Genomic DNA, 12,363 nt, shown 5'->3' on the forward strand with positions numbered 1-12,363 from the left:
GTGTTACTGGTGTTGTTGTTCAGTGACTCTGTGTTGTTGTTGTTCGAGTGTTGGGGCGTGGCATTCAGCTGCGGCGTGGAGAGCTTGCGCCGCATAGTGGCCGCCAGAGGCTGCACCACGTGGCTGCTCTGGCTCCTGGGCACGCAGGGCGGCCGCGGATGCACTGCGACCGGGCTGCTGCTGGACTTGAGGACTCGCGGCAAGGTGGCGTGTATGTTAGTGATGGTGGCAGGGGCAGTGGCCGTGGCAGTTGCCATTGTTAGGTTAGGTGCAGGGTTAGTGGTGGGTATGGGTATGGGCGTGGGTTTAGTTGTGGGTGCGGGTGCGGGTGCATGTGGTTTGGGTGAGGCGCAGCTGCTGCTGCTGCTGTCGCTCGGATTGGAGCCGCTGCTGATGGACGTGGAGGTCGATACATACATATTGTCGGACAGCTTTCCGCCGGGGAACATTCCATTCTTGTGGCAGTGGTAGAGCAGCCAGGAGACAGCCACCAGGGGCAGCACCATGAAGAACAGCAGGCAGAGGAACCGCTTGATGCCCAGGGCACCTGAAACGGGGTAGGGAAACAAAATGGTTAGCCACCTCCAATCCTCCAACGGACTGCGTCAAGGACTCACCATTCGGGTCCGTGGCTGGGCCGCTGTCCTGGGAGCCGCCCGAGCCGGCCTTGGCGCACGACTCGCCGCCAAAGCCCACATCGCAGTGGCAGTGCCCCCGACTGTTGCATATACCGTTGCCGCTGCAGTCGTCCGGGCAGGGGGTGCCCATGCCGCGCTGGCGCACCTGCTCGACGGGCAGGCATCGCTGGTCCACGCACATCATGTCGTCGCCGCACTTGGCCCCGTTCGGGGCGAGGCCGGGATCGGTGGTCTGCAGCCCCAGATCCACCAGGGCGGTGCGGCAGGCGACAATCTTGCGGTCGTGGCTGACGTACGAGTGCGACAGGACGGCGGCCGACTCCATGCCGAACTCCAGCCGCTCGTTCAGGTGGTTGCAGTGCAGCATGCCGCAGTTCACGTGCCTCGCCTCGCACTGCACAAAGGTCTTGTTGAGGCGATTGTAGCCGCAGTTGCCCAGCCGCGTGCCCTCCATGTTCTTGTGGTAGCAGTGCACCGAGTTGTCCCCCGTGGTTCCCCACAGGATGCGGCACTGGTTGGCGTGGGAGCGGCAGTTGCCGTGGAAGCAGTACGCCTGTCCGCCGTCGCAGGGCTCCGTGTCGCGGCGATAGACGTCGGTGGGACAGTACTCCGACTCCCCGGTACAGTACTCGGGCAGGTCGCACTCGTTCTCGGCCTCGCGGCAGGCGCTGCCCGCCAGCTTGGGCCGGCACTTGTCCAGGTCGCAGCACTCGCCCGTGGCGCAGGAGGCGTTCGTGTGCAGCATGCAGGTGGTGGCATTGCAGCAGCTGTTGCGGCAGTGCTCGGGCAGGCCGCAGTCGCACTGCTCGCCGGGCTCCACGAACCCGTTGCCGCAGGTGGGCGAGTCGAAGAGCCGCTCCGGCTTGTTCCGCAGGCAGTAGTTCATTCCCCGCGAGAAGGCGATCGTCAGCTGATCGATGCTGCAGCTGCTCCAGCTGACGGGCACCACCGACGTGCTGGAGGCGGCCATCACGCACTTCTCGTCCGGACAGTGGCAGTCGGGCGAGTCGTGTTCCATCCCAAAGTTGTGTCCCATCTCGTGGGCCATCGTCGTGGCCACCATCGCCGTGACGGGGCTGTGCTGCATGCTCACGCCCCCGGAGTACTCGTATGTGCAGATGGGACCCTTGAGGGCCTTGCCCACCACCCCGCCCGCGAAGGTCTCCTTCGTGAGCAGCTGGGCATTGTCGTTGGGGTGTTCCAGCACCAGTTTGGTGCTCCGATAATTGAGGAAGTTCCTCAGCGTCACATCTCCGTCGCTGGAGAACTCAATCTCGTTCGATTCGTTCCATATGACCACGCCCACGAGGGCCACAAATATGTTCAGGGGTACATACAGCTATGGGGGGATATCAGAGTTAAGGCGTTAGTTGATGGATGGATGGATCGATGGTTGAATGTTTGGGTGGTTGGGTGGACTTACTGCATTCACAATGTTGGCCAGATTCTTGCAGTGCTCGTGGACCTTCTTGGTGCTCTCCCCAAAGTGCTTGAACACCTTGTTGTCCACCACAATGACCAGCTCCACGTAGCTCGAGTATTTGTTGGCATTGTAGGGTCCTCGGATCAGTTGACGGCTGTCATCGGCCTGGCGTCGCTTCCGACGCAGCAAGCGCTGGAATTCGCCGCCATCCAATCGATGTGGCAGTGAAGGTTTCTCCTCCTCCTCCTCCTCCTCGTCGTCATGGTCCTCGATGTTGTGGTTGTGGTTGTCCTTGTGGCTCTCGTAGCCACAGGTAGCATTCTGCGGATGCATGTCTGCGTGCCTGTAAAAGCAAATCAAAAGGTAATTCGATATTTTCCTGGTTCCTCAAACGTTAATAACGGAAGTGGCTGGGTCGAAGGTTCTGTTCTGTTCTGTTCTGTTTTGGGTTCCAGTTAAAGCAAATATTTGTGGCCCACAAATAGGCAAATATTTGGCCAACAAACGCCACCCCCCACCCTCCATACCCCCTGCGCCCTGACCCCCTGAAACCCAAACATTTACGGGCCTCACAAGTGAGCAAACAGCGTTTCGCCCGCGATTAGATAAGCGCCGGTTTCTGCTACGGATCGAAGGGTTTGCTGGTTCCCTGCTTTCACAAATCGAAGAATGGGCATCGATTAGATAGGCCTTCGGAGGCGAAGACAGCAAAGGATCGAGGGATGCCTTGAGGTGGAAATGTACTCGTAGAGATATCTAATCACTAAAGGAAGGCAAGGCACTTGTAGAGTGACTAACATTACTAGTAGTAGTACAAGTAGTCATAGCTAAATGCTATGACTAATGAATTTCACTAGCGTATAGCTAGGGTTGAAGAGAGAGCCACAGAGAGAGTGCCAGACATGAAATAACCACCCTCTTTGGCTAAGCTACGCTGTGAGAGAGTATTCTTTGAGTAACGGATATAAAAAGTATATAAATTGTAGCGTACAATGTGTTGTAGGATAACCCCTATCAGCCAACAATGCATTCCTAGCCGATCTAAGGAAATACCGAGGAAATACCACATGAAAAGTATGTAGATCGTCGCTCGATCATTCTAAGTGTCGCATCAGGAGTATAAAGTCGTGTTCTAGAAAGTTCAACCCCTCTAAAGTGTTTCTCTTTCACACTCACAAGTTTCCTTGCCAAATAATAGTGATCTATAATTAAATAATATATGATATAGATAAATACTGTAGTATGACACCTATTCTAAACGAGCTGTAGGGCTTTGTTTCCCACACGAAAGCACCTGAAGGATTCGGCTTTTAAATTCGGTAGAGTAGGATTGGGTATACATATATGGGGCATCGCTCGGATACCGGATTATTCACGTGCTATTTGACACTGTCCACTAAAAATACACTCAAGGCGAGGGACAGAGAACTGTTGAATATTTCCCTAAAATTGTAGGCTATTTTGGACAATTCTAAACCATATCTAGACCATAACTAACATGTAAACCCTGTTATACGACTTCAAATGATTCAATATCCAAGCTTAATCGATTTGAAATGAAAAGTTCTTCTATAAATTAAATATTATATTTAGATTCAGTGATCAGACATTTAAAGAGCTCAAAAGAGCATGAATTTTATTACTAAACTCGACGAAAATTATCCTCAATACGATTATATTCAATCAAGCATTTAATAAGTATTTCATTAACATATTCCGGCTTTAAATTGTAATGTTTTCGTCTTCAATGGACCTCTCTTAGATATAAGATGATAAAAGTATAAACAATCATAATATTTTTGTATCAAAATGGTACTTTTAAGAGTGTAGAAAATGTGGGTTTCCCCTGTTGTGGATCTCCCCCGCTCGTGCCTTATTCCTTCATTAAATTAAAGCCCATCCACTTCTCAGAATTGAATTCTCCTTAAATTGTGGTCCAGTGCTTACCGTAGCAGATAGTGGTCCTCATGCAGTCGGCCAGTGCCATCGACATGGGGATGAATGGTATACGTTTGCTGGCCGTCGAAGACGATGCCGTTGAGTCCCCCGCCGCAGGTGGAGAGGGCCACAGTCGAGTCCGGTTGGCCGCGTATGTGTCCCTGGATTAAACCAAATGGAAATGGAAATTATCGCACAGCTCAGAGACACAGGGGGTGGGGGAGGTGGGGGGAGGATATGCAGGAGAACTTACCTGATAGTGGCATAAATCAACCTCAGTCTTGGTGAAATTCTGCACCACATGGCCTCCTGCTGCTGCTGCTCCTGCTGCTCCCCTGCTGGAGTTCTGATAGCGCAGAAAGTGGGTGTCGGGCAGGAGGCGATCATTGCGCTGCAAGTCCACCTGGACGCGCTTCCCCTCGTGGGTGTAGCTCAGGCTGATGTGCGGCGTGTGCAGGCCGTCCTGGAATGTCAGATAGCGATAACGAGATTAAGCCATTACCCCAGCGCGTTTACTTATGCCGCTTTTCCATGCAAATTGTGGGCGTGGAGGGCCACTCGAAGGTGCGAATGTGTAAGGTCCTGCCACGCCACAGGGGGGCTCTCCCCCGCCTCACATGTGTGTGGAATGGATGCTTGTTGAAACTAATTAAAAAGGGGGTTTGGCCTTTGCCCGGGCTGCCACAGGGTGCGGCCCCCCCCTCCCAGAAACGTAATATTTCGCGTTGAGTCTTCATTTTTGAGTTTATTTTGATTAGCCCTGCCATGACCTGCGGCTCTGGTGAAGTATTGGGCGAATTTTCATGAATTTTAAGGCATTTTTCAGGAAAACAGTCGCCCTTCCGCCGAGGTTCATTCATCAACTCATCAAATCTAAGAAAACTGCTCTAAAGCCAATTCCTTTGTCCCCACAAACTGTTGCCTGTTGTGGCTCCAGTCCTGCCTCCTTTTAGAAAGGACACTAATCATCCTTGGCAGCGACTACTCACCGCCGCATCCAGAGTGCTCTGCAGGTCCTGCCGTGTGCGGGCGTGCTGCACTTGGGGTCGTATCACAGTGTGTGTGGAGAACTCTTTGAGGGCAGGAAACAAGTCAGCGATGTGTGCTGCAAACGAGAAAAGAGATGGGCAAAGAGTTCATTAATAACTGATGTAAATGCTGTTAATTATAAACTACTTAGAGAACCACAGCCGCACGTTCCGTGTGGCATGGGGCATGGGGCATGGGGTGTGGGGCATGGGGCATGGGGTGTGGGGAAAGGTGTCTCTAATAGGCTTAGAGTCGCTGCCACAGCTGACAACTTGAGCCCGACATTACGGCGAGACGAATGCCGTAGTCTGACAAACATTTAACATGGTCGTGGGCCATGTTCGGGGCTTGTCGAGATGCCCCGATAAGACCTGGTATCTCGCAGAGCATCACTCATCTCTTGTGGGCCCTCTTTTCGGACTAAAATTAGCAAATTCATAAATAAATACGAGTATATGCACGAAGATACGGGCAGACAGAACACAGAACGCAGAACACGTCCAATTAAGGCGCCCCAGCAGACGGCACAGATGTCGGCCAAGCAACCCTCCTTGTAAAAGAATCTTACAGATACAGATGCAGACGCAGATGCAGATGCAGATGCAGATACATTCTGCACACCCCAGTAAAACAATAAACCGCATCCCAAACACCAACAAGAAACTCCTGTGTGTTCAGCATGCCCCATGCCCCATGCCCCAAAAACCCTGCCTCTTCAGACCTGCTCCAAAAGTCACTTTCCAGCGCCAAATGTCACACGCGTCAGGGGCTTATTTTTTGGTTTTACACAACGCGTCACAAAATGTTGAAAGTACCAAAACAAAAACAAAAACAACAAAAAAATGAATGTATTTTTATTTTTACCACGACCGCCGTTTAACGCAAAATCATGAAGATTCTCGGCCAAGTTTTTGTTTCTTATATGAAAATATATACATATGTATGTATTGTATTTATATACGCGTATTCTTTGTTGTATGTTTTTGCTTTTTCTCCCTTTTTGGCGAGACTTTGAGAGACTCTCTGGCTCCCGAGCACGAAAAGGGCTCTTGGGGGGCCAGAGCATCCAGAGTTCAGAAATTGCAAAGGCCAGTGGTTGGGATCGACTAGTGAGGAGTACCTAATACTGGTGTTGCGATTATGGAGAGTAAAATACCACAGTTTCATTGGCAAGACATTCACTTTCCACGTTCACACGTGACTGGCAATATTTCGTTCGGTTCAGTTCAGAAATCGGTACCTTTTCAGGTTTTGTGAAACAACTCTGGCCTTTCGCTTATGGTAGATTTGCACAGAGAATCAAAATCAATCGGATTCTTCGAGGAATAGCCCTGCCCTAGGGGAACAGCGCTATAGAAATACAGTTGAACCCCCATAAGGCGAACCACTATTATCCAATGAAAAACCTTGGACTTGTGGAGTCTTTCAGCTACAAAGTTGGACATATTGTAATCCCTGAATGCTGTTGCCACCCGTTTAAACTCGAAATATAAAGAATTCAAGTGACAAACGTTCGAGTTATGGAAGTTCCACTGTATTACTGACGTTGATCGATTGTCTGTGTGAAGAAGACAAAGAACCCATATATAGCTTTAGAATATATATACCCTGCTTACCCTGAACATTGATTGATTGAACACGATTTATGGTTGCCTGAATACCCTTTCTAATGATGAAAAATTCTCAAAAATCAACATTAACCAGATTTAGGGAAGACTATACCAAAGAAATATACATCTATGGGTACCTCTACATCTAGTAAGTGAAGATTTCTTGAATATCCGAAATATGGTATTATTTAGGAAAAAAGGTAATGGGTTAGGGGATATATTTAGATGGAAATTGATTCCTTTGTGACTGCAAATCTTAGGAATTATTACAAAATACTTCTTGTATCATTAATACTTACTTTCAAAACATTCACCGACTCCAGCATACCCTCTGAACTCCCCAAAAACTACTGGGTATGCGAAAAAGTTCTTTCCAGGTAAAAGCCTCACTCAAGAGTTGGCCGTTAACCCCCGTTTTTAATGTGACAAACAAATGCAGATAATAAATAACAGATAATGTGCAGAGAACCATATAAGGGAAATGGAACCGAAGAGAAAGCTTCCTGATGAAAAATATCCAAAAATGGATACGGTTTATATTTATGTGTGAGAAGGGTATGCGTTTTTCCTTGGGCTCTTGATGGATTTATTTCAGCAATAGACCATAAATAAATTGGCGTTTGGCATACATTTTTGAATGGTTTTTCATTTCCTCGATGAGTGGATGGTTTTTCCTTTCCTTCGATGAGTGGATGGTCTTGCCTTTCCTTCGATGAGTGGATGGTCTTGCCTTTCCTTCGATGATTGCCTGCTAAATTGTTTACTCATAATATTTTCATGCAAATTGAAAGACAAATTGAATTCCCAGAAGAGCATCAAGTGGCGGGGACAGGGCCTTGGATTACTCAGAATTGGGAATGTGGAGGAAAAACTACTTAGAGACAACATAAAAACGGAGCTAATGACTGCTGCCCAAAGACCAATGAAAATTCCTACCCTTCGCGCCATTCGGGGCAGTGCCGTCTCGTTTTCCATGTGTCGGCATCTGTTCGATGTATCCACAAAAGATGTGCATGTGTGCCCCCCATTTGTTGTCTATTGTTTACGGAAAACAATTAACCCAAAGCCCAAAAACGTGCGAGTGATTGATGGGCGGCAAAAGTCTAATGAGAGCAGAAACATAAACATGGAATTCACGTCACTGATAACACTGATAAGGAGCGAAAATGTGGGTTAACTGGAAATCTGATAGTCACGAATTGTGCGCGACAAATGGCGCCAGGAGGCGCCTCAAGGACCACCTCATTGTCCTGAAAAATGGTGCTCGGGGTAAGTGGAAACTCATTAAAACTAGAACACAACACACAGAGAGAGAGCACTCGAGAAGAGGAAACCCATCTTGAGCCCGAGGCAAACATATGGCGGATAAACCAGGCCAGGTCCGTCAGCGCCCCGAGGGCCAAAGAGCGCGGGTGTTGAGCGATGAATTGGGAGCATCGGCATAGGCCTAAAAATAAGGAACAAATTACAACAGACCGATGGTTGTTTGGTTGTTTGTCGTCGCATACTTTTCATGTTGATGCCCCGAAAGAGAGAGAGAGAGAGAGAGGAAGGGAGGATGATTATATGGCGAAAGGATGTGATGTGCACTCCCCGATAAACAGGGTTTCTTTGCCATTTGTTTGTTTAACTCTGGGAAACCTTTGGGGGGGAATATCTCTCTTGTCTAGGGGGAACCCCTCACTCGTCGTATAACCATCAACAGAGGCTGCAATAAAAATGTATTAATAACTGCCAGGGAGCGAGGGAGGGGCATAAAAAATGATATGTAGTCAATAAATAATCCCATTGAACTTCACATTGAAATTTTTCGTCTAGAGCGGCAGAATTTTCATATTTTTCAATTTCGGGGCCATTGCATTCTTCAATCATTGAAATATTTTAAATTATGACTCAAACTCGAACTCCATTCGGTTCAAGTTTTTTCGTTTGGGGGGGAAATGGAAACCATAAAGTTTCCAACACTTTACCAGATCCCCCCCACCCCTTCGTTCGAGAATATTAATAGAATCTGGCAGCCATAAACAGATTAGTGCCCCTCGAGGCAGAGGGGCGTGTCTGGAAGAAGGTAGGGGGGGGGGGGGGGGGGGGGGGGGGGGGGGGGGGGGCACCAAAAAAAGAAAAACAAAAATCGAATCGAATGTGCGTCTAATTGATAACCAAAGCGAGGGAAAATTTCGACTCCATTTGGAATACAAATTGGAAACGCATACGGCTGGCTTTTCCGTATAGTTTTTCTTTTTTCTTCGAACAAAAACAGTTCTCCTCGAGGGGATAATTGAATAATAAGAGAAAGAAAAGGAGAAATGTTCAATTGTTTTTCCAAAAACAAAACCCAAAACTCAATTGAAATACAGAAAAAGGAAAAGCAATAGAAAACCCCCCATTCATAACAGTTTAATTAATTTGTTTGGGTTCTTTTTTGGGGGGGGAGGGTGGGGGGATTCCCTTAAATTGAAAACATTTTTAAGTACGGGAAATTTAGATCATTTCAATGGATGGGTATGGACATATTTATTGAAAGGGGAATGGATATTATAGAAACCCTCATATGGTATTCCTCTCCAAGGCATAAATCAAACGATTTAAATGGCATAAAAATGTAATTAAATTATATAGAGGGGAAATATGATAAACAGAGTGATGATTGGAAGATCTGAAGATGCTAGCCATCGTGTTATATCTTTGAGGAGACTCCAATAAACAGACAGAAAACCAAGAGAAGTCCCTAAAAAAACATTTCATGTTTCAGCAAAATGCCCTGCTCAGTATTGTATCTAAATGATTTTTTAAACGCCAGCTACTGATCATCACATAATGAATACAAATTGAGTTAATCGGCGTTTACCCAGCTACCAAATGGGCCAAATCGGAAAGTAAATCTCACTCCTCCGCCGAACAGTGGCACAACCTGCCTTTCACCTCAATTTTCACCTGACAAAGAGGCGGGCAACAAATGCAACAGGCCACGCAATCCAACAGGCACGAACGTCATGCGAAATCTGGGCTAAGGCGAAACGCAAAGATAGCCATCAAGATGGTGCGATTTCTCATGGGAACAGTTGGTGGGAAGAGTCTCCTCTCTCTCTCTCTCTCTCTCCCACTCTGTAAGGCAAGGGGATCCGCTCCCCAGGGGAAGCATTATAAATTTTCTCTCCGTGGAGTGCAGACAGTGCTTCAGGAGACTTTCAAGTGGGAAGCCGAAAGCTTGAGACAATCCCAAGATGATGCCGTAATACTCCTCTACAAATGTGCCCATAAGCGAACGGCTACACCTACCCTTCTGGTGGCCTCTAGACAGCGTATCCCCGAGGATAACTACTCTCTTGGATTCGAGTTCTCTCATTAAAGAACTTTGCATGATGCTCACGTCTCTGTTGATGGATTTCAGTGCAGGTGAGAGACCCAGACAGAGCTCCGGCCCCTTCCCTCTCAGGCCAGACCCAGGGTCTTGTCAAAGTTCAATCCCGACTCAAGGCAGACCATGTCCATGGGCTCTTCTCCTGGGGGCAGCCATGGGGGCATTGCCTGAATTATTTATAAGCCGCTGGCCGCTCTGCCACTCTGCCACTCTCTCTCGGTCTCTCTGTCTCTCTGTCTCTGTCTTGTGTGTATTATAAATAAAACTTTGGGCACGAAGCAAACAAACTGCAGACACGACCGGGACACGGGACACGGGAATCAGAAATCAAATTGTAACTTGAGTGCCAGAGAGGGGCCACAAAAGGACGTCATGGGCACAGTGGAGTCGCCACAAAAGCCGCTTTGTTCATTCGCATTTCTTGCTTTTCATTCCCTGATTCGGGGCGTGAAAAGCACTTGAGCAACGGACAATCGCGTGGAGCACTTGGGCTTGGCTTCCACTGAAAATGCACTCAACCAAACGAAGCAGAAGAAGGCTTCCCATTCTCATCCATCCGCATCTCTCCGCTGTCAGATTTACAGAACAAAACACACAAGAAACCCAGGCGCCATTCAGCTTCAGGTAACCCTAGAAACGAGATCGGATCGGATGGGATCACCGGAATAAACGAAACGAGGGTGTGGAGCATCCTCCATGACTTTCGGTTTCTGTCTGTGTGGTCCGCTTGAAGGGGGAAGGGCAGATCCCTTCATTAGAAGGCCATAAACTGGACACTGATCAGCCATAAAATACTGAGAGATCTAAATAGGGGATCTGCTGAGGCGATCTTCTCTACTCTTTACAAAGAGCTGCTCGCATGCTCTTCCTGCAAGTATCCATTGCCTGTCCAATCCATAAATAGAATTGAACTCTCGGAGTATCTCTATTTGGAGTAGGGGATCTCCCCGATTGCACTTTCCTCTCCCCAACTCGGCGTCGAGACTCGGTGAAAATTAATTGCCTTGAGGTTTTGGCTGGCGTTGTGCATAAATTATCCTCTCCATACAACCATTTAAATAAATCAATACTTCGGTACTCGCTGACAGGCCTTTGCCGCTGCCACTGCCTCTCCTTGGGCTCAAGGAAGACGCCGTAGAGACGGAGACGGAGACGTAGACTAAACAGCCGTGACCCTGTTTTGTATGTACGCCACTCGTGTACTATTTATTGTGGATTCACTGGGTTAGGAGGGGGCTTCAGCTGGGGAAAAACAAATTTGATTTCCTTGAAAATTGCCTTCAAATTGGAAACAACATTTTAGACGAAGTTCAAATATTTTTGGTTTATTTTTTGGAAAGTGTAAAGGCCATCGGAATATCAATCTATCAATCAATATGTAAAACGCATAGTTAAAAGTACCCACTACTCCAAGTTCTCCAGCGGACTCTCATTGTACATTGTACGGTGTTATATTTCCCATAAGCGAGCGGCAACATTAGTTTCGACTTAAGCGAATAGGGATCATTCGCCACGAGCGTTTCGGAAGCTCTGAAACCCAAAGTGATATCGATATGTACGGATAATTTATATGTGTTATCGATAATTATCGCTGTAGTCTATTATTTATCGTTTTTGTCAATCATTTATAAATTTTATATACCACTAAAAATGTTTTAGGCAATTTATCGAAGTTGTATCAATAGTATCGATTATTACCGATATTACCTCTTCTTTAAAATGCTATAATTTGCTATCGTATCGGTTTAGCTGATTATTTATCGCTATTGTGGATAATTTATGAATTTTATATACCACTGAAGAATGTTTTAGGCAATTTATCGAAGTTTTATTAGTAGTATCGATAATTTATCGATATTATCTCTTCTTTAAAATGCTATAAATTGCTAAAATGATTGCTTTTTGAAATAAATAGCAAATTTCCAGTCACGCGTGAACGGGGGAAGGGGAAAGGGCCAAGGCATAAACTAAGTTTCAATCAAAATGCAACTCTGTGCCTGCTCTTCAATGCGGTTTCGCATATTGAATGCCTGTGCAATTTGCTCAACGTTTCGAAGGCCCTTTGTGTGGCCCTCCTTCCGGTTCAGCCCCTGCTGGCTGTCCATCAAAATCATGTCCATCAAGTCAATTATCTCCACACATCACTGAGCCGGGAGATCCCTCGTACTCCCTGCCCGAGAGGTGTGCCGTTCTGCCTATTTGCAACCCCGGAAAACTCGCCCAAAGATAAACACAGACTCTGATCAATGCCATAATGTGCATTGTGCAAAATCAGGGAGGCATCTCTCTCTCCCGCTCGGATAGAGATCAGATGGTCTCCTGTGGATTGAGCACCTGCCTGCTGCAGTTCACGGAATGCACAAA

General features: G+C 47.4%; 1 protein-coding gene across 1 annotated transcript in view; it reads right to left on the reverse strand.

The window, feature by feature from the left end:
* Positions 1–12,363, reverse strand: part of LOC6587971 (disintegrin and metalloproteinase domain-containing protein 12) — a 33,962-nt gene that overhangs the window by 4,132 nt on the left and 17,467 nt on the right. The window contains exons 2-7 of the mRNA XM_026987309.1: positions 4,989–5,104; positions 4,253–4,462; positions 4,009–4,160; positions 2,062–2,404; positions 618–1,977; positions 418–547 (exon numbers count right to left, since the gene is read on the reverse strand). Of these exons, the coding sequence (XP_026843110.1) occupies positions 418–547; positions 618–1,977; positions 2,062–2,404; positions 4,009–4,160; positions 4,253–4,462; positions 4,989–5,104 (2,311 nt within the window). The remainder of the gene's footprint in view (positions 1–417; positions 548–617; positions 1,978–2,061; positions 2,405–4,008; positions 4,161–4,252; positions 4,463–4,988; positions 5,105–12,363) is intronic.

This window comes from Drosophila persimilis, unplaced genomic scaffold (genome assembly GCF_003286085.1).
Source record: "Drosophila persimilis strain 14011-0111.01,24,50 unplaced genomic scaffold, DperRS2 tig00000000-arrow-pilon, whole genome shotgun sequence".
Classification (NCBI taxonomy): domain Eukaryota; kingdom Metazoa; phylum Arthropoda; class Insecta; order Diptera; family Drosophilidae; genus Drosophila; species Drosophila persimilis.